This window comes from Girardinichthys multiradiatus, chromosome 4, assembly GCF_021462225.1.
Source record: "Girardinichthys multiradiatus isolate DD_20200921_A chromosome 4, DD_fGirMul_XY1, whole genome shotgun sequence".
Classification (NCBI taxonomy): Eukaryota; Metazoa; Chordata; class Actinopteri; order Cyprinodontiformes; family Goodeidae; genus Girardinichthys; species Girardinichthys multiradiatus.
Genome location: NC_061797.1, coordinates 41,034,284 through 41,056,537, shown reverse-complemented (window position 1 = coordinate 41,056,537; position 22,254 = coordinate 41,034,284). Strand labels below are relative to the sequence as shown.

Sequence of the window (22,254 nt, the reverse complement as noted above, 5' to 3'; positions counted from 1 at the left end):
CAATGTGCTGACCTTTTGAATTCCCACATCTATGTTCGTCAAGCAGGATGAAGGCAAGGTCAAAGGAGTGTGTATACACACCCAGGTATCCTGTTGTTATAGGCGGGGAAGTCCATTCTATAAGAGCACATGGTTTAAGTAACTTGGATTTTGTTCTCTCATGCAACATTCTTAAAACGTGTGTATTAATGATGCATCAGCCACTAAAAGGTATCTGTTCATGCTGAGAGTTTTGCACGACTGGGTAGGTCGCATGCACTGGAAATAGGGTGCCGTGTTAATGTATAAATGTTTAACGTTTTGTCATGTCACAGCCACAAATTTCAATGCATTTTTTTGGAACTAGCAAGTCATCACAAATAAGCACATAACTGAGAAGAGGAAAAAAAGCATGCTTTTCAACATTATTTAAAAACAGGAATCTGGATAGTGTGGCGTGTATTTGCATGCACCCCTTTGTACTCCCCATAGGCAGGGTAACTGGTCAGAGTTGATGGAAGGAGGGTCAGGCCTAAATCCAATTGAGAATGTGGTGCAAGACATGAAAATGCATGTTCACAGACACTGTCCAATTTGACTGAGCCAATACTATGGGAAGAAACTTGTGCCATCAGAAACTGAATTTGAAAATCTGTATTTGGGTAATTTGAAATTAAATGCATTGGTTTGAAAAATAATTTCACTAAACTGAAACTGAATTTAATAGTTTGAAACTGAATTTGTTTGCTTTAAGTTTCATCACATACAATACATTTTACATTAAAGAATAGGGAGAAAAATCAGTTTCTAGATGCAAAACTAGTAACGGCAACAACAGCCAAAGGTTGCTGTGGAAGGTTCTGACCCACTGGGGCTGAATACCTATGGGTTAAATATTTTTCATTTGTAAAAAAAAAAAAAAATGAAAGCCATGAATCCTTTTCGTTCCATATCACAATTATGCACTAGTTTTTGCTGGTCTATCAGTTAGGGAGTGTTGCTCACTGGATCACTGGAAGAATTTAATTCCCCCACCCTGCCACATGTGCTCTTGGTCAAGGCCCCTAACTGCAAGTTGCCTAACATTCATAGTATAGGTGGATGAATGTGTGTGTGTTGTTAATATAACTCTAGTAATAAAAGACTTTGATTGCCTTACTAAAGAAACACATTCGTGATTTTATGTAACCTGAGAAAATGTGAAAAAGTTAAAGAGGTTTGTAGACCTTTTCAACAGCACCGGTAAAATAATGTAAAGCATTCAATTTACTAGAAAATTGGAAGCGTACATGCAGCCTTTTTCCATTCTAGGTTTTTGCCATGCACAGACTTGACAGTTCTATATGAAACAGAAAAATGTCAGTTCTTGACCTTATTTTGCCTAAAAATTTAGTTTTTGGTAGATTTAATGCACCAAGTTGTGACACATCAGTTTAACGATGAGCCCTGTTGATTCTGACCTTTTCTTCCAGCCTGACAATGTGATTCCCCCAACAGTATGAGGGCTTGTGTCCCTATATGGTTGTCTGTTATTGTTCACAAGCACAAGCTACTCATTCACTCAGGTCCTCAGGAGACCAAATCAAATTACCAACACATATCTCCCACAATCTACTGCGACAGGATCACCCTTCAGGCAGGGTTGAAAGGGATGCAGCAATATACAACCAAGGGAAAAGCAGCAGGATGGAGTGGTGTGGGGGATAGAGAGGAGAGCCGGCACTATGGGTGGGGGGGAATCCAAATTGTTGTAAGCGTGTCGACAAAAGGCGGTTTAATTGATTCCATGGCATCTCATCAATTTTGATCAAAATGAAATGAGCCTCTGTATGTCTGAAAAGGTTAAAACAAATTGAATGAGGAAATCACAGCTGGTAATCACAGTTAGTCTAACAGGGAGCCTTTGATGAGATTGTCTCTCCACACTTCATTTCAACCTCCTTTGTGCCCTACATGCATTTTTGTGCTTCTATTAATATTGGCATGCATATTAACATGATGCTCACAACCATGTACAAAAATCAGAGCCCATGACCAATGAAAAAAAATACATTTGAGTACTTTGCTATACAAAAGAAACTTTATGGTAAAACATTTTATTTGGAAATAACAAAAACATAGAGACAATTTTGAAATGCATTACTTTGTGTTCCCCAAATTGAGAAAGCCAATGAATATATGCTTTGCCAAATGGTCTTTTTCACATATATGTGCTAATGATACGCTGTATTTCTATCTCATCTCACAAAGGCTGGGTCATACAGATACTGAATGAGGAAATTGAACTGTACACAATCATGCATTCTGTAAAGATGACTAAAATTGTCTGGTCTTTGAGCAAATGTTTTAATTTCATATCAGCAACAAAAACAATAATAATAAAATTGTGCCTGCTTCAATGTATAAACAAAACAGCCCATTTCCTAAATTTTTATTTATCTTATTTTTCTATTTTATTTTGTCTGTTGCTTTTTTAACATTACTTTAGGCTTAACATGACTAAAATATAAATCAGTGTTTTATCTCTATTTATATGTCTTATGGTTAAGGTTTTTAAGTGTTTAACAGCATTTACAGTTCCAGAATTTTTATGTTTAAATCCATCTCTGGTGTTTTCTTGTTCATGATTGTATTTTCCTAATTATTTTCCTCCATTTTATATGACTTTTTATTTCAGCTGTGCAATGATTATGACAAAATATTTGCTTAGTTTGTTGATGGTTGTTTGCATTCGTGTTTCCTTTTCTAACTCCTGTAAAGCGGTTTGTGTTACATGTTATTGTAAGAAATGTTCTATAGAAATAATATCTGACCGATTGATACATGTCTGAATGGGTTTGCATGTAAATGTGCACAGAAGTGGGGATAGACGCTGTCTGTTGTAAAACAGTTGGAGTAGCCTGAGAGGGGGAAAGAGAGCAACCCCAAAAATCCTGAGAGACACCCCCTCCAGGGTTGCAAGCAGGACAAAAAACACAGGTTCTAGGATCAAATCCCAGCTGGGGCTTTTCTGTTTAGTTTGCATGCCCCCCCCGTGAGCCTATGGGTTCCCTAAAGGTACTCAAGCTTCCTCCCACAGTTGAAAGATATGCATCTTAGAATATTTGGCCACTCTAATTTCGAAGTAGGTGAAAGTGTGGTGGAGTGAAACCCACTGAACATTGGAGATGGGCACCAGCAACCCCCCACCCTTCCCATAACCCTAAATAAGATTAAGCAGGTAAAGACAGTGGATGGATTAATGTGTTTGCTTTATGACCTCAAACTAGTAAGATATTGAGTTGAGAAAATAAATCATTTGGGTTCATTGTCCCCTCTAGCTTTCATGCATTTGCTAAAAATTTATTGCCTAGGGTTAGAGTTCACCAAATATGCATTCATTGTTTACCCAAATACTTCTATTTTTATAAGGAACAACACCAAGTATAAGGAAGACACGAGACAAAGAGACATTAATTCTCATTTTACAAATGTATGTGTCACATTAAATCTAATTGTGTTTTCTAAAGCACAAATGACATTAAAACTCACAGAGCTGGATGGACACATTAGTTACAGAGAATAGCTAACTACTGGCACCTTGTGGTTGTTTTAAAGAAAGCATTGCAGCTGCAGTCTGATGAAAAGTAATTACAAGTTCCCGGTTAATGAAAAGCAAGCAAAAAAAGAAATCAGACAAACTGCAAAAAAAAAAAAAGAGAAACAATGGGCTAGTATTCTGTTCTTTTATTTCAAAAAGCAAACTTTGCAATGTTCACAAATAACATACAGCTCACATAATTGCAATACGCTTCACTAAATAACAATATGGCTTGTTAAGACTCAAAGCATACCCCGCTGGAATATGCTACTGTGAAGAAGCACTGTTGGCTTTTTGCTCACAAATTGCCCTATTTTCAATGCTTGATTTGCTTTAGTCAACTTAAAGCAGCACAGGCACAGTGCTGTCTCAGCAACAACTGTCTTCAGTAGAAATGCAAATAGGTACATATGCAAAGCAAACTTCTGGCTAATTACATGGACGTCTTACAAGGTTTTTGTCCCTGAGCGCTGCAAAAAAGTGTATGGCACAGCATCTATGCTCATTGTAAACATAGCTTTAGTACAGAATATAACTCTGGCTCACCAGACTGGAAAGCTCTTACTGCAGCTTACTGAACATTAATTATACAACAACACAGAAGCACAGGGACTCTTTGCTTATGATTAAAGATATGTTGGTTTGGCAAATTTTTCCTGTCATGTAAATACAAACCACAAAGACAAAGGATAGGGTACATGGGGCTGTGTTCATCTCAGTGCAACAAAGAGTGAGGCTACAAAACAAATTTAAAAATAAAATTCAAGTATATAACTCTGTAAGACTGACTAACTCCTGCTGGGTTTAGATGTTTTTTAACAGATATATTAATTTGATTTTACATAATTTCATCCTATTACAAATACTCCTTATGTGATGACTCATTTAAAATCCAAAAGGCACTACTTTTTAAAAACAAAAGAATTCTACAACAAAATGCATGCATTTTTATATTAGAAGGAAACATGTTGGCATATGTTGCAGCCTTGCATTTGTTTTATGTTTGTTTGTTGAACAAAGATTACAGTTATCAGTGGTCTCAGTCGTCTTTTTTGTCAGAGCTGCTGTCCTCAGTTGTTAGCATTGAACTGCACTGCCCGGCTAATTCCAGATCACCCGGCATTGCCTCTTGGATCGCCTGGTATCTCTGAAGCTCCAGGTAGGTCGTGAAGAGTTTGGCATACTGAGGGTGGTTAGAGGCATAAGCCTGAAATTCATCTGAAGAAACACAAGCAAAAGAACAAAGAATAACCATTAATATCCAGTGGAGCTAGATGCATGACTGGAACTAAAAGTGGTAGTAAATGTTCTTAATTATTTACTGCACACATTCTAACGTCCACGCCAAAACACTTGTAAAAACCCATCTAGAGCATCTAAATGCTGAAATGTAGCTGGCTGTTACAGATCTGGCAAAATCCACTCACTGAAAGTCACAAAGCCAGAAGAATCGGCATCAATCTCCCTGAAGAGTTTGGCCATGTTCAGGTCTGACACACCCAGAGCAGAACGCAGCAGAGCGTTAAACTCATCGAGGGTGATTTTCCCATCTTCATCTGTATCAAACAACTGCAAGCAAAGAGGAGCTAAGTTAATGTTTCATTCAAATGTTAGCAAACATGGAAGACAATTATTAAAAACAAGGAGGGTTTTAGGAGATAAAATACAGGGGTTTACATTTTACAATTATGATGGGAAAAGTTTCAGTTACAGTGAATGAATGTAAAAAAAATGTTTGTTCAAATTTATATCTGGTCTCATGTCCGGCAAAATGACTCCAGGAGACACTCTTTGTTAGCTTGATGTTGTCCATGCCTGTCTCTGTTTTCCTGCTGCTTCTGACTGCTGTGCACAGACAGTAAAGGCAGAGCTGGGGGCAGAATCTTTGTATTTTCAGCTTTTCTTTATCATTATTTACTGGTAAAATCTAATAAAAAATAATAGCAGCAGGAAACACATGATCTAATAGAATAAGTCAGATGAATACAGAATTGCAAAAAAAAAAAAAAAACACTAGTTTTGAAGGGGTCTCCCTATTCAAATACCAATAGGTTAGAGCCAGTGTGAATATTTTTCCCCATCCTACCCGGAAAGCCATTTGTAGAACATCTTCAGTGTTCGCTGGTCGACACAAGATGGTGACACCGATAACATACTCCCTAAAGTCGATGGTGCCATCCTCGTTCTGCGAATGTGAGAGACAAGCAATGTTTACCATGTTGCAAATTCCTATATTACCTATTATCTATCATATGGAATTAATTGATTATCATTATGCATTTGATTTGATTTATCCAGCAACCAGTCTCATCAGTTCAGACACAGTTGCACAAGAACAGCTGGTGGGAAATGAAATTTATTCTTGATAAAAAACATTGTATAGTGTACAGATTAAAAATGATGCTTGAAGCTGTTTTTGCATTTAACTCGGTTTTCTAACTCAAAACTGCCTGCTTATTGGCATCCCTGAAACGGATGTGTAAAAAGACTTCAGATAAATACATTTTTAATGGGGGTACCAAAATCTCACGCTTGAAAAACTCCCACTATAAACCCACATTAATCGCTGCTAAAATAACATTGATTATTATGGTTATGTAAGCTCTTATTTTTTATTTTGATTCATAGACATGTTGAGAGTAAAGGGTTGAAATATATTTCAGTCGCATGTAGTGAGTCAGTTGTCAGTCTAAATTGTAGGATTTCTTACAAGATGCAGTATTTACAGATGACTTGTGAAAGAAATACAAGCTCATTATAATAGCTTAGGCCTTTCCAGATTATGTCATATGCTGACAACAAGGGCTTTGCAAGAAGGGCTTCACTTTGATGAGAAACATGTGTCAACCTTGTAAGGAAGGAAAAAGTGTAGGAACAACCCATACCAACCAGAATCAGGTAGGGGAGGAATGCAGTGCTGCTTTGCTCAGTGCAGTACAGCACTCAATCTGGTATCTCATTAAAACAAATTTGAACCATAGAAACAGTGGAGGAAAGTTTAAACGGTTTTGAGACAAATTCGGTCTACTTTAATACTGAAACCTGCCCCATGTCTAACTACAACACCGGTTTTTTAGCAATAGTACTATTCAGTGGTCAAAGCTGCATTGGGGCATACATCCTCACCCTGTCAAACAATGCAAACAGCTCCTCAAGAGCCGGGTTGACCGGTAGCTTCAGGATCCTGGCGAACTCCTCAATGGTTATGCGCCCTCCCCTGCAGGTGGAGGCCATGGATGCAAATCCCTCAAGTTCCTTCTTAACACTGTCCCACTTCAAACTACAAGAACAAAGTAAAAAAGATTAGTATTTTTATCATTTTCCGATATAACAAACTGGCACTGAAAAAAACAGATAACGTCGGAAGGGGGGCAGTTGTTGTTCTTACTTGAGTTTGCGACTAATCTTTGTGAACTCCACCAGGCCAGCCTCCATGGGAAGTGTTAGCTCTCCAGCTGAGATCATGAGGCGACAATCTTCATAAGTGTGGTCTGTCACTGGAACGCCCAAAACCCTGTAGTTAAAAGGCTTAGCAATCAGCCTGAATACTTTTAGAAGATGGTGTGAGGAAAATTTAGATATGAAGACAGTATTGGTTAAATGATCAAACTCAGTATGCTCTGACGTGTTTCTAATCAACAAACTTCATATGCCTTCACTTATTGTACAAATATAACCTTTCAGTTTCTATTGAGTCTTGTTCCTCAATGTGCTCAAGGGTAAAACGTGAAATGGGAAATTCAAAGCATAGGAAGTGTTTTGTATAGCAGCTTTAAACAACAGAACAGTGACTTCCTTGAGACCTAACAGACATATAGACAATGAGCACTCACTTGGCCATAGCGTCTCTCACTCTGCTGGCAAACAGAGCGGGGCTTTTCTTTTCATCCTGTGTGGGGAGGTGTGGTGGCAGGAACTGGAAAACAGAACAAACGGGGAGAAAAGGGTTACAAGGAAGGTCAAGCAGAAAGCAAACCTCTAAACCAGATATGCTGTTACCTCAACCTCCACTGTGGTGTAGAGCTGGCACAAAGTTAGCAGCAGTAGCATCTTCCTATTCGTAATACAAGAAGGACAGTCTAGTGCATACAGCATATTCAGTTAGGGAATATAGAAAATGTTGTTAGTGCTTCGTCTTTAAAATGTTCCCGGATATATAAACATGAACATGGATTTCATGTAGGTAAAGTGTTCCAAGGAACCAAGTCTAAACTCGCATACTATTAAACCTATAGATTAAACTGCATCAATTTAACAGCACTTTGAATCATACTCACGAGCTGAAACCTTGCCAAGTCCAGGTCACTGTATCCTAAAGAGCAAACATAACATACAATAAAGTCTGAAATGCATAGAAAACATAATCATAAAAAAACTTAATCTAAAACAACACCGAGAACCAATATAATTTGTTGAAATGAAGTAAACCTCTGCTTGCTCATTTGCATCACAAGGGGATTATGGGGTCAAACTGTTAATTTTATGATTTTTTGTGAGTGTTAAATATTACTTTTCCGTTGTGATGGTACTACATCAGGTTGGAACGTACGCACATCGTCGTCATATTGTGCGAGGATTGCTGGAAAGGTTGTTCATTTGGCCTGTTTTGGTCCCACTCTAATCAAGGCAGTGATTTTGGTCAGAGTTGTAAGTCAGCACAGTTGCTCAGATAAGAAGTAACCAGCCAGCACTGGGACAGAACCAGGATGCATGACTATTAAACCAAGACTCATAGCAGCTCTCACCTTTTCTTACCTTAGTATTTGCGATTTATTCTGTTTTTACTTTTTGTTTCAATTACATGTTTTAGATCTTTTAAGAATTTTAATATCAGATAAAGATAACATGAGTAAACATAACATGCTGTTTTCAAAGAAACAAAACCTAACAATGCAGACTAACTTATAGAGTAGACCACATTGACCTAATTTTCAGTAGTCTAACATTTTTCTATTAAAAATGATTTTTATTGGTCTTATGTATCAGAAAATGAATCAGACTCCCACTAGCTGTGAGAAAAGATATTTAAAATTAAAAAATGCCACAAATATAGTGAATCTATATAACATATGAGTTTCACTTTTTAAACTTACTTTTGATTTACTCTTATTTACTGAGATGCACCTTTTTGGTATGACAATAGTGAATGAACTTACTGTAAAGTCATTTTAGTCACTGCTGAAGCTCTTTGCCATTAATAAATATCCATCTGATCGTATTGCACAGTATGGCAATACGATCAGAGAGTATATCAATTCAATTCAATTCAAAGATACTTTATTGATCCCCGAGGGGAAATTAGAATTCCAGTACAACCCATCCAAACATACATCATGACACAAGACAAGGGGGTATATCTGTTCTGTATCACCACCAAAATGCCTGAGCATTATTATAACACTTAAATAGATGAGTTAGTGTAAAGCATACTCACCAGTTTGTTGGGATATCTAATGAGGACAGGCTGTACAGGGACACCTGGAATAAAGGCACCTGCAAATAAGATGAGATAGTTATTACTGTAGACTGACAAATATGTGGCTTTAATTTATGTTTGTATTTTTGCTCAGTGGGTTAGATTTAAGCTTAAAAGGCTGCCTGTGCTAAAACACAGAAGCAGAAGAAGAAAACATTGAACAGGAAGTGAAGTGTCTGCTTGGTAGTTTTCTTTTCTTTGCTTATTATCCTTTATTCTGTTTTTATTTTGTCCTTTACATGTTTCAGATAGCAGATTTTAATATCAGACAAAGATATCCTGAGTGAAAGGAGCATGCACTTTTCAAATGATAAAGGGAAAACGTTATCCCAGCCAAGTTGTCCGAATGTGAAGAAGTAATTTGCAGTGATTGGCACTTTGTTGATATATGGCTGTAGAAGAATTTTTGACTACTCTTTGCAGAATTATTTATTCAGCCAAATTGGAGGCTTTTTGAACATGCACATCCTTTTTAACATTATACCATAACATCTTAGGAGGATTGGGCAGGGGACGAAGGTGGAACCCATCTCCTCAAGAGGGGCTGGCATTTATTCTACTCTGGAGTGGCCCACAGGGGGAGGCGACGGGCTGGGGTAGGTTTGCTTTTTGCCCCCCAGCTCAGCCGTCTCGTGTTGGGTTTACCCCAGTGGATGAGAGGGTCGCATCCCTGCGCCTTCAGGTTGGGGACAGGTCTCTGACTGTCGTTTTGGCCTACGGGCCGAGCGGTTGTGCGGAGTACCCGGCCTTCTTGACATCCCTGTTGGGGGAACGACAGTGACACCTGGACAGGCGTGATCGGGAGGAATGGCCTCCCCGATCTGAATCCGAGTGGTGTTTCGTTATTGGACTTCTGCGCTAGTCACGGATTGTCCATAATGAACACCATGTTCAAGCATAAGAGTGTTCATCAGTGCACTTGGCACCAGGACACCCTAGGCAAGAGATTGATGATCGACTTTGTTGTCATGTCGTGAGACCTTCGGCTGCATGTTTAGGACACTCAGGTTAAGAGAGGGGCTGAGCTGTCCACGATTACCACCTGGTGGTGAGTTGGAAAACGGACAGACTTGGCAGGCCCAAGCTCATAGTGAGGGTCTGCTGGGAACGTCTGGCGGAGCCCTCGGCCAGGGATGTATTCAACTCCCACCTCTGGGAGAGCTTTGACCAGATTCCGGGAGAGGTTGAAGACATAGAGTCCGAGTGGACCATGTTCTCCGCATCTATTGATGATGCTGCTGCCCGTAGCTATGGCCGTAAGGTCTGCGGTGACTGTCACGGCGGCAATCCCCGAACCCGGTGGTGGACATCGGCAGTAAGGGATGCTGTCAAGCTGAAGGAGGAGTCCTATAGTCTGTGGCTGGCTTGTGGGACTCCTGAAGAGGCTGACAGGTACCGTGAGTCCAAGCGTGCTGTGGCAGAGGCAAAAGCCCGGGCCTGGGAGGAGCTCGGTGAGGCCATGAAGAAGGACTACTGATTGGCCTCGAAGCGATTCTGGCAAACTTTCCGGCACTTCAGGAGGGGGAAGCAGTGCTTCGCCATCACTGTTTACAGTGGGGGTGGGAGGTTGCTGACCTCAACTGGGGACATTATCGGGCGGTGGAAGGAGTACTTCAAGGTTCTCCTCAATCCTGCCGTCACACATTCCCTGGTAGAAGCAGAGGCTGGGGACTTGGGGTTGGGCTCTTTCATCACCCAGGCTAAAGTCACCGAGGTGGTTAAAAAGCTCCATGGTGGCAGGGCTTCAGGGTTGGATGAGATCCGCCCTGAGTACCTCAAGTCTCTGGATGTTGTGGGGCTGTCATGGTGGACATGCCTCTTCAACATTGCCTGGCAGTTGGGTACAGTGCCTCTGGACTGGCAAACCGGGGGGGTGGTCCCACTTCATACTGGAGCCTCCCTGGTAAGGCCTACACCAGGGTATTAGAGAGGAGAGTCCAGCCGATAGTCGAACCAGGAGGAGCAGTGTGGTTTTCATCCCAGCTGTGGAACACTGGACCAGCTCTACACCCTCTGCAGAGTACTCGAGGGTTCATGGGAGTTTGCCCAACCAGTCCACATATGTTTTGTGGACCCGGAGAAGGTATTTGACTGTGTCCCTCGTGGTGCCCTGTCTGGGGTGCTCCAGGAGTACAGAGTGGGGATCCCTTTATTAGGCGCCATTCGGTCTTTGTACAAGTGGAGCAGGAGTTTGGTCCGCATTGCCGGCACCAAGTCGGACCTGTTCCCGGTGCATGTTGGACTTCGGCAGGGCTGCCCTTTGTCACCAGTCTTGTTCATAACTTTTATGACAGGATTTCTAGGCGCAGTGGATTTCATCTCTTCTTTTTGCAGATAACATGGTCCTGCTGGCCCCCTCTAGCTAAAACCTACAGCATGCGCTGGGGCGGTTTGCAGCCGAGTGTGAAGTGGCTGGGATGAAGATCAGCTCCTCCAAGTCCGAGGCCATGGTTCTCAACCAGAAAAGGGTGGCTTGTCCTCTTCATGTTGGAGGGGAGTTCTTGCCTCAAGCGGAGGAGTTCGAGTACCTTGGGGTCTTGTTCATAGGAAGAATGGAGCGGGAGATGGACAGACGGATTGGTGTGGCTTCCACAGTAATGGCACTGAGCAGGTCCGTTGTGGTGAAGAGAGCCTAGCCGAAAAGTGAAGCTCTAGATTTACCGGTTGGTCTATGTTCCTACCCACACCTATGGCCATGAACTTTTGGTCATGACCAAAAGAACGAGATCCCAGATACAAGCGGCTGAAATGAGCTTCCTCCGTAGGGTGGCCAGGCACTCCCTTAGAGATAGGGTGAGGAGCTCGGCTATCCGGTAAGAGCTTGGAGTAGAGCCCCTGCTCCTCCACATCGAGGAGGAGCCAGTTCAGGTGGCTCGGGCATCTATACCGGATGCCTCCTGTTCCAGAAACGTCCCAACCGGAAGGAGGCTCAGGGGACAGCCCAGGACACGCTGGAGGGACTATGTCTCTCGGCTGGTCTGGGAACGCCTTGGGCTCCTCCCGGAGGAGCTGGAGGAGGTGTCTGGGGAGAGGGACATCTGGGTGTCTCTACTGAGTCTGCTGACCTTGTGACCCGGTCCCAGATGAAGCAGAAGACAACAAGTTCAAAAAAACAATTATATTATATTAAGAAATATATATTTAATTTAAACTTGCCTTGTTTAAAAGTGATAAGACATGAACGATTTGTACATGTTCCCTCTGGAAATATCAGGACCTAAAAGACAAAATATTGTTTTTATGTTATATCTATATATATATATATATATATATATGTACACATACATATAAATCAGAAGGAATTGTGGTTTCTGAAGTGTGTTACCTTCTGCCTTTATTGTGTTTACAAACCTGTGGCCATTGGCCTTCAGACTTAGCTCTACTTTCAATCGCCAGGATTGTGTTCTTCCTGGAGTCTGGGTCCTTTCTAGAGACCAGCACTGGTTGGAGACACCGGATAAACCCTGCAGAGAGAGTTAAACATCAGTAACATTAAAACATACAGGAAGATAAAACAATGTTTATATTTTTCTCGCTTTCTTTAAGTTTGCATTGTACTGAAAGGAAGCAAGCCCTTTGTGACTGTTTACAATGGAGTCTGGAACAAGTTTCTTTACAAAGGATAATGTTTCAGCGATGTCTCTATTCATGTTGTGCTTAATACTGAGAGCACAAGTGTCAATCATAAATGCCTTCTGCAATTAAAATACAGTAAAAGAGAGTGTGAAATTGTGCTGTCAGATGAAGACAAAAAAAAAAAAAAAAAAAAACTAAAATAGTTTCACACTTGGTTTCACACTTCATTCCCTCAATCACACATGCCCCAAAGTTCCTTTATTCAAACATCAGCATGATTGAGAAATGTCTTACTGCCAAAGATGGGCGTAGCCAGGTTCTCGACCCGAGAGACAGTGGAGGGCAGGCCAGATACAATGCATGCAATCCCATCGAAAAAGGTGGAGTGGGGGGCCACGGCCAGAATGGGGGCCTCAATGCTGCTAACCTGTTTACCTTTCACCACAACTCTGAAACCCATAGAGAAGTAGTAGGCCCTCCCCAAGGCAGCCATCAGTCTTTTACACATGAACCTATAAATGGTGGGTAAGAAAGCAGGCATGCATTTTATCAGCATTTTTCAGGATCTCTCTTTGGTAATTATTTCAGTTATTCTTAAGTCATTAAGAAACAGACTAAGTTACAAAATGTAGACTCTATATTTGCAATAAATGTTACTTCCTCAGTCAAGAGACAAGGTAGGAAGTGACACTGCAGACTGAAACACAAAGCATAAATGATAAATGTCAGTGTGGAGCTTTTCCAACCATAAATATTTAAAGCTCTAATAATTGGGCTCCACTGGGCAGGAACCTTAATGCAATGTGGATAAACTAGGATCAACTTTTTTACTCTCTTGCTCTCGGTGGAAGACACACGCGTTTTCTCTCCCTCCCTCCCTGCTGATCCCTGCTTCTGCTTTTTGTCTGTATTTTTCTCAGAGCCTCGATTTGCATATCCTCCGAACTTTTAAATTATGGATTTGGTCAGCTGGACTCTCAACGTAATTGATCAAATTTTTTTCTTTTCAACGGGAAGACAGGGTAAAGGAGACCTTCTTGTCCAGACGGGACGTTCTTCTCTGGATACACAATGGATTCTTGGCAGCAGTGGAAGACTGTGTGCCTGACTACGATGTCGGTTGAGGACATAGAAAATGTGTACATATTTGGACTTTTGATAACAGGATTTCTGCCTTTTGGAGTTGGTGGTTACCTGGCTTATCGAGTGATTCACAAAACGCGGGTGGCTGTTCAAAGCACTCCAAAGCTGCCTGCGATGTTGGATGGAGTCTGTAGCGTGATCAGCACTCAGACTGAAATGTTAAGAGATCAGAATCGCAAGCTGGACATGATTCTTGAACAGAATTGCAGCCTGGCAGCAGTTGGACTCAGAGGTTAAAGGTTATAATCTTGGAGAAGTTGTACGTTCCAGATCTGTGGAAAGTACCAGAAATTTGGCTATTTGGATTCGCAATTGAGACATACCAGTAAAACTCTTAATGTAGTTGGAAATTCACAACTGCCTGAACCACAACATTTATTGTTTTTCTAAATCCGGCCCCCAATGTGGCCTTGGCAACTTCTGCTAACTGGCTATCGACAAAATATCTCCTGGATGTTACATAAACACGACGCTCTTCCCCAGCACTCCCCGACCAGCTGTGTGCTGATAGGACTATGCGACCGATTGATAAAACTTCCACCTCTCTTCTCAAGGACAATGGCGCTTCTATCAGTGTTGACAGTCTAATTCTTGCAAACACACTCAGACTTACATTTGCACCCTCAAGATTCCACCGTACCCTTGCTAAATCTTTACTTATGTGTGTTGCTTACCCTTGCTGAAGTTTTTTGTACTATTTCAGACTCTATTCTGCTAAGAATAGAGTCTGAAATATGATTTTTTTTTCCTCCTATCTTATTTCACCTAAATGTGTGATTTCATTACTTTTCATAGATTTTCAGATTTCTCAGAAGGATTACCAGCAAAAGCCAAATATTATTAGTATTTCATTACTTTTTCATTTATTTTTAGTTTTATCAGAAGGATTACCAGCAAAAACCAAATATTATTAGTAATTTGGACTTTAGCTGCTCTTACACCGATGACTCAGCTTTTTAATTAGACTACAATGGACTGTTATTACTTAGTTCAACTTCAGTACCAGAAAAAGCAATATATCATTAGCACCTGAAAATGTGGATTAAAGCTGTTTTGTACCAGTGACTCAGCTTCCCTAGTTAGAATTCAGTGGAATGATGAGACTATTCGATTTCTTAGAAGGATTCATAGATCTTTAGATTTGTTAGAAGGATTGTAGTATCATATGATTTGTTTTTCTGTGTCTGTATCAGTGTTTATTTTCTTTGTGATTGTATTGTAATTGTATGTACAGCGCTTTGAGTGTCTTGTTACTGAAAAGCGCTACATAAATAAACTTACCTTACCTTAACTTACTTTATGTGGTGGTAATTTTAAAAAGAGCTTAACCCTGACATGGGATATTGTATTATGTACAGGGCACAGATGAATTTATTGTATTGTAACACCAAAAAGTCTTCTATATCTACACTGATCAGGCATAACATGATAACTACTGACAGGTGAAGTGAATAACACTGATCTTCTCTTCACCATGGAACCAGCTGGTTGATAGGATAAACTGGTTAGTAAGTAAACAATTGAACCTTGAAGTTGATGTGGTAGAATCAGAAAAAAAAAATTGGTTAGAGTAAGATTATGATTAGTTTTACAACGGCCACATTGTGATGGTTACACAACTGGGTCAGAGCATCTCTAAAACTGCAGGTCTTAAAGTAGTCAGGATCTTTCAGAAGTGGTCCAAGAAAGAAATAGTGGTGAACACTCAACAGGGTTATGGGGGGCCATGGCTCATTGGTGGACGTAGAGAGGGAAATCTGACCCCTGTGGTGTGATTCATGAGATAAACTACAGTAGCTCAACTTATTGAAGCATGTATTGCTGGTTCTGATAAAGGGGCGTCAGAAGACACATGTTTTGCATCAGTTTGTTGCATATGGGGCTGAAGAGCCGCAGGCTTTTAGATCCTGCAAATCTGTTACTAACATCCGTGTGCCAGATCTCATGACACACCTTAAGGGGTCTGGTGGAGAACAAGTCTTGATAAATTATGATGTCTTTACGACAAAAGAAAGAGAAAAAGACTATCAGGTAGATGGTCATAATGTACATACTTGCTTTCGACGTGCCTGCACAGTGGTCACAAGATCTGTGTGAAGCTGCAACTTTTGCAAAGTCTTGTTCTAGCTTGTTTAGGACATTGGAGTAAAATAAAGCTACATTCACCTCTTATTTTAATTATCCTACCTTACACATAGAAAGACACATTCAAGTGATAATTTACTGAAAATATGCTAACAATATTTTTAAACGTTTGAAAAGTAACAGTTTTAGGTAAAAGCAGGAAGTGCCTTTTGAGTTACCCTTAAGCACCTTCATAATAATACTCGCTATTTCCTTTCTGAGAGCTGTAGGAAGCTGAGGTAATGCTTGTGGGGCAGATATGATCTTGCAAGAGATGATTCAGCAGAAGAGCATGCACCATTTTTTAAGCCACGTCAGCTGCTAATATTTTGAGTAAGTGCAAACTTTTACTGTGTCCATTTTATGAATTTGCAAAAAATAAAAAAACATCTAGTTTTAGAACAACTCTCATTTAGTTGTTAAACAAACGATGTTCTGTGGTTCTAATGTATTTCTTCATTGGTATGTTTTGGTGAGCTTCCAGTATCGATGGTGATACACTGATGGCCTTGGTATTTGTTAGTATGACTAAAAAGTGAATAGATATTACTTGTAATTAGTTCTTTTTATGTCAATTAAAAACTCAGCAGGTCTGTAGTAGTCCATTATACAACAATATTTATAGGGCTTTTAATCATGATGATCAGAAAAAAAAAATGGTAACATTTTGTTAATAGTTGGTGATACAACTCTTTACTTCCTAGTGCAGCAGCTGGGTGAATTTGCATACACAAATGTAAGCCCACACAAACCTGATAATAAACAAATTATCTAGAATGTAACATAGCTAGTGAATGCTTGTTTTACATGTGTTTATATTTTCACATTTCTATTGTTCTAGGGACTGTGTTGGATTTCTGTTTTGAGTGAGTTGTACAATTGGCAGAAATATTTAACACTGTATAGTTAGTAGGTAATAAGCATGGTTTCTAGTATCAAAGTACACCAAGGTTTTAAAAACTTGTGGTTTGAAAACCGCTAAGAACTTCCATCGCACCTACAGTTTAATCTGTATAAAGCATAAAATAGTACAGAGCTGCCTATCCAACACATATTGCTGCACACTGCTGGTCAGATGGCTGAAAGAAGTCCTCAATACTTTTCGGGCATAACCTAAATTCTGATGTCTGGAAATATTTTGGGTTGTGAAAAACTAACACAGTCGGAGTGTGAAAACCAAAAGGGAGCACCACCAATCATTTGGTAAGCAACAAGCAGCTTGTCTGTCAAGCAGTTGACTGCAGGCTGGCTACCTGAGCTGATAACTTATTTAAATTTAATAAACTAGGTAATATCAACTGTTTTCTCTCCGAAGACATGTATGTTTTTGGAATAGAATTTGACCTGTTTGTCTTATTAAGAGACTCAAAAATGACATATTTTGGGAACTAATGCTATATAAATAAAATAACTATCATTGAAATAAAGAGCAGAATTACAAAAATGTATAGTAGTCTGTGTAATGAGCATTTCAAAACTAATACTAAGTTTAGTGGGCATTTATTCTATGTGAGTCTCAGCCTGTGTATAAAAATCTAATTACTATAATAATAAACACATGTGAGATTTAACAACACTGTAATAATAATGTTATATTATTTTAACAATATAATACTGGCCCATGACAACTGAGGAAATTATTTAACTGTTTTTTATACTGGCCCACATCCTTTTGGTATTTTTAGTCATTGCAGTTTCTCATCTTTGTTTTAAATGGCAATATTAGAGAGAGTGAGTGTCATGGTCGGGGTCCCTCCAGGCAGGGGTAACTCAATTGAAGACTAAATTGAAGCGGGATGGCATGAGTTACCGTCTCCAGCCTGTCATTGGCTCCACTGCTCCTTTCAGAGGTTGATTGAAGGTGATTACGAACGCCACAGGCCATGTCATTATCAGAACCAGAGACATGAAGATGACCCGAAAAGGAACCAGGAAGATTCCCATCAGGAGACACTGCATGAAGAGGGGTCATAAAGACATATAAGAACCAGTGCGACTGCAGCCTAAATAACACTTGAATTCAACGAGAAGAAAAAAAAAACATGTTTCACCACATAATTCCCAGTAACCGATTAGTGCTCTTGAAAGCACACAATCACCGTCATTGTTGGTGCAGCAGGCCGATTGTTAAAGGCGATTATAGGCCCTGCATGGTTACTGTGTTTTTCTGTGTCTATGTTTTCACACATCTAAACAACGTGAGCGCCGAGAACTACAACTTCAAAGCTTGTGAAGACCACTTGAACAACCACCGTTATACTCACTTTAATTACTGCAGTTTTGGTTAATTCTGTGTCTTGAACGAACGGGTTGATAACCGCAGGCAGGAGCAGAGACTGTTGTCTCGGCAGGGCGAACACTCGCTGCGGGGGCATCTTGTACACTCCTCGGTGAAACAGGCAGTCAGTGCGCCGTTATGTTATCATCGCACTTCCTTTAACTGCCGGGGTTTGTTCTCTTTTTGCCCGTATCAGACAACCGGGGCAGCTCACACTAACAGACCTACAGTGGTCTGACTACGAAGCTCCACCTCCAACGTGACTGAAGCCGATTTTGGACCCATGTTTTTTTTTTTTTTGACTTACTTAAGAACATTATCGTTTCATGCCTCTCCTTTCCAATTTTAATGCATTTATTTCACAAACACAGAAAAGACAATAGCAGTATTAGAACACGTTGTGAATTCAGGCTTTAACGCCTGTAAACTTATTCTTATAGATTGCCACAAGATGTCGCAATTTCACACAAGATTTTAGTTCCGCCGCGAATGAAAGTCTTCTTTTGGGTCTCTTATGGCAAGCAATTTGTGTATTTATACAATATCCCACATACCATACTCTTAGTTGGTTGAAAAGTTGGTCATTCTCTTCTACTGACACTGGTGCCACCCCTGACTTTTAACCTCATGGCTTTTAATACTTATAAATAAATACTAATAAATATATAGAATATTCAAATGACCTGACTTTAATAAGGGCCGAGTGAATTACTTTGGGGTTTAAAACGTCTCGTTTTTGGACTAAAACATATGGTTGACAATGTGATAGTATGCCCTGTTTTACCTTAGGTTTAACATCTCTTTCATGTATGCCCTTTTAATTACTTTTTTAATGGATGGAGGTAAAAGGAGCTGTAATCTTGTTAAAATATCGAATGGATAAGAATTACCCAGTCCCACTGTTCCTGGAACCCACTATATTTCCCACTAACACCTAGCCGGCAACTTTATGTGGAAATGAAGACCAACTAGTGGCATGTGTTTTTTAACATAAATGTCTCCCTTAGTGCCTGCTCCTCATCTCAAAGCCACCTTTACGAGAATGGATGTAGTCATTGTTTTCCTCAATGTCCTCCTGTTCTTCGAAGTTGATGTTTATTCGCACCCTCTTTACAATCTGGTACTGAACTCTACAAATGAAGGCCTTGCAGATATCCACTCCCTGAATGAAAGAGACCATGACTCCTATCTAAAAGTGGCCTACATGGGCTAACAGAATTTGTGCTTAAAAAGAAAATATTTTTTGTTGGAAATGCATGATTGACTAAAGGACAAGACTTCCGTTTCCCCAGACACCCCTTCCAGTTCCTGCGGGGGGAGCCCAAGGTGTTACCAGGCCAGCCAAGAGACATAGTCCCTCCAGTGTGTCTTGGGCCATCCCCTGGGCCTCCTCCCGGCGGGACGTACCTGGAACACTACCCGCGGGAGGCATCAGATGCTCGAGCCACCTCAGCTGACTCCTCTTGATGTGGTGGAGCAGTGGCTCTACTCCAGGCTCCTCACCCTATCTCTAAGGGAGTGCCCAGCCACTTTGCAAAGGAAGCTTATTTCAGCTGTTTGTATACATGATCTTGTTCTTTCGGTCATGACCCGAAGTTCATGCTCATTGGTGAGCGTAGGAACGTAGACCGCTAAATTTCTTCACCACAACGGACTGGCACAGCATTCCCATTACTGCGGCAGCCGATCCGTCTGTCGATCTCCCGCTCCATTCTCCCCTCACTCGTGAACAAAACCCAGAGATATTTGAACTCCTCCACTTGAGGCAGGATCTCGCCTCCAACCTAAAGCCACCCTTTTCCGGTCAAGAACCATGGCCTCGGGGTAGCTGATCCTCATCCGAGCCGCTTCACGATCGACCATGTCATCAGCAAAAAGAAGAGACGAAATCCACTGGTCCCCAAACCAGATCCTCTCCGGCCCTTGGCTGCGCCTAGAAATCTTGTCCATGAAAGTTATAAACAGAACCAGTGACAAAGGGCAGCCCTGCCAGAGTCCAATATGCACTGGGAACAGGTCTGTCTTAGTGCTGGCAATGCGGACCAAATTCCACTTGTACAGGGACCGGATGGCCCATAGTGAAGGGCACCCTACTCCGTACTCCTGGAGCGACCCCACACAGGGCACCACGAAGGACACAGTTGAATGCCTTCTCCAAGTCCACAAAACACATGTGGACCAGTTGGGCAAACTCCCATGAGCCCACCCTGTAGAGGGTGAGGAGCTGGTCCAGTGTTCCGTGGCCAGGACGAAGCCCCCGCCACCTTAACATGGTGGAGGGGTTTGAGTGCTCGAATGATTCAAGAGGCTATGTTGTCCAGGGCTTAAATGCCCCTGGTACGGTCTCCAATGGCATACAGACTCTGGGTGACGGGTCAGACAAAGAACGATTCAGACGCCTTCATGAGGACCACTAGAATGAGACATGTGACGTAGCCCAGTACGGTGGAGACCAGGTCCCACCCTGGAGCCAGGTCTGTGGTCGGGACACATCAGTGAGCGCCTGGTGGCCAGGTTAATCCTCGCAGGACCCAACTGGGCCAAACCTGAACGAGAGACGAGAGGCCATCCCCCAGTGGGGCCACCACCTGCAGGGAGAACCATGAGGGACCGGTGCAAAGAGAATCAGACGAAGGTGAAGATCTCAATGACCAGATCTCCGGATTTTTTTTTATTAAATATATACTCACTGGCCACTTTATTAGGTACACCTGTCCAACTGCTCGTTAACGCAAATATTTAATCAGCCAATCACATGGCAGCAACTCAATGCATTTAGGCATGTAGACATGGTCAAGACGTTCTGCTGCAGTTCAAACTGAGCATCAGAACGGGGAAGAAAGGTGATTTAAATTACTTTGAACGTGGCATGGTTGTTGGTGCCAGATGGGATGGTCTGAGTATTTCAGAAACTGCTGATCTACTGGGATTTTCAAGCACTACCATCTCTAGGGTTTACGAATGGTCCGAAAAAGAGAAAATATCCAGTGAGCAGCAGTTTTGTGGGCACATATGCCTTGTTGATGCCAGAGGTCAGAGGAGAATGGCTAGACTGGTTCGAGCTGTTAGAAAGGCAACAGTAACTCAAATAACCACTCGTTACAACCAATGCATGCAGAAGAGCATCTCTGAACGCTCAACACGTCGAACATTGAGCCGGATGGGCTACAGCAACAGAAGACCACACTGGGTGCCACTCCTGTCAGCTAAGAACAGGAAACTGAGGCTACAATTCGCGCAGGCTCACCACAATTGGACAATAGAAGATTGGAAAAACGTTGCCTGGTCTGATGAGTCTCGATTTCTGTTGAGACATTCAGATGGTAGAGTCAGAATTTGGCATAAACAGAATGAGAACATGGATCCATCATGCCTTGTTACCACTGTGCAGGCTGGTGGTGGTGGTGTAATGGTGTGGGGGATGTTTTCTTGGCACACTTTGGGCCCCTTAGTCCCAATTCATTATCGTGTCAATGCCACAGCCTACCTGAGTATTGTTGCTGACCATGTCCATCCCTTTATGACCAAAGTGTACCCATCTTCTGATGGTAACATCCACCAGAATAACACGCCATATCCTAAAGCACGAATCATCTCAGACTGGTTTCTTGAACATGACAATGAGTTCAATGTACTCAAATGGCCTCCACAGTCACCAGATCTCAATCAAATAGAGTACCTTTGGGAAGTTGTGGAATGGGAGATTTGCATCATGGGTGTGCAGCCGACAAATCTGCAGCATCTGTGTGATGCTATTATGTAAATATGGACCAAACTCTCTGATTAATGTTTCCAGTACCTTGTTGAATCTATGCCACGAAGGATTAAGGCAGTTCTGAAGGCAAAAGGGGGTCTAACCCGGTACTAGCAAGGCGTACCTAATGAAGTGGCCGGTGAGTGAGAGATTGTTGTGTTCTTGGGTCAATGTCCTTTGTTACATCATCTTGTTAACTACATTTAAAAGAAGACTGCAAACAAGTCTTTAGTTAAATGAGTGCTAAATTGTGTAATCTATATCCAAAACATGCCATTAAAACATACAAATTGCTGGGTTTCTTTCCCCAAAAAATAATAATTATTTTCTTTTTTATCCTTGTT

At 41.2% G+C, this 22,254-nt stretch overlaps 1 protein-coding gene across 1 annotated transcript; it reads right to left on the bottom strand.

The window, feature by feature from the left end:
* Nucleotides 1–3,690: 3,690 nt before the first annotated feature.
* On the bottom strand, nucleotides 3,691–18,401 carry lpcat2 (lysophosphatidylcholine acyltransferase 2). The gene is made up of 14 exons (XM_047364077.1): nucleotides 18,143–18,401; nucleotides 17,689–17,831; nucleotides 12,906–13,123; nucleotides 12,387–12,499; nucleotides 12,192–12,252; nucleotides 8,994–9,052; nucleotides 7,837–7,871; nucleotides 7,559–7,613; nucleotides 7,393–7,475; nucleotides 6,948–7,073; nucleotides 6,686–6,839; nucleotides 5,646–5,744; nucleotides 4,987–5,128; nucleotides 3,691–4,777 (listed from the first exon to the last, which is right to left on the bottom strand). Exons 1-14 carry the CDS (start codon nucleotides 18,251–18,253, stop codon nucleotides 4,599–4,601), a joined length of 1,578 nt encoding a protein of 525 aa, XP_047220033.1. The 5' UTR covers nucleotides 18,254–18,401; the 3' UTR covers nucleotides 3,691–4,598.
* Nucleotides 18,402–22,254: the final 3,853 nt, after the last annotated feature.

Coding starts and splice junctions, on each gene's coding strand:
- lpcat2 (XM_047364077.1), bottom strand. CDS start 18,253: ATGCCCCCGCAGCGAGTGTTCGCCCTGCCGAGACAACAGTCTCTGCTC. Junction 7,614..7,836: donor ACTTGGCAAGGTTTCAGCTC/GTGAGTATGATT, acceptor TATTACGAATAG/GAAGATGCTACTGCTGCTAA. Junction 7,074..7,392: donor GTGAGAGACGCTATGGCCAA/GTGAGTGCTCAT, acceptor TTTTAACTACAG/GGTTTTGGGCGTTCCAGTGA.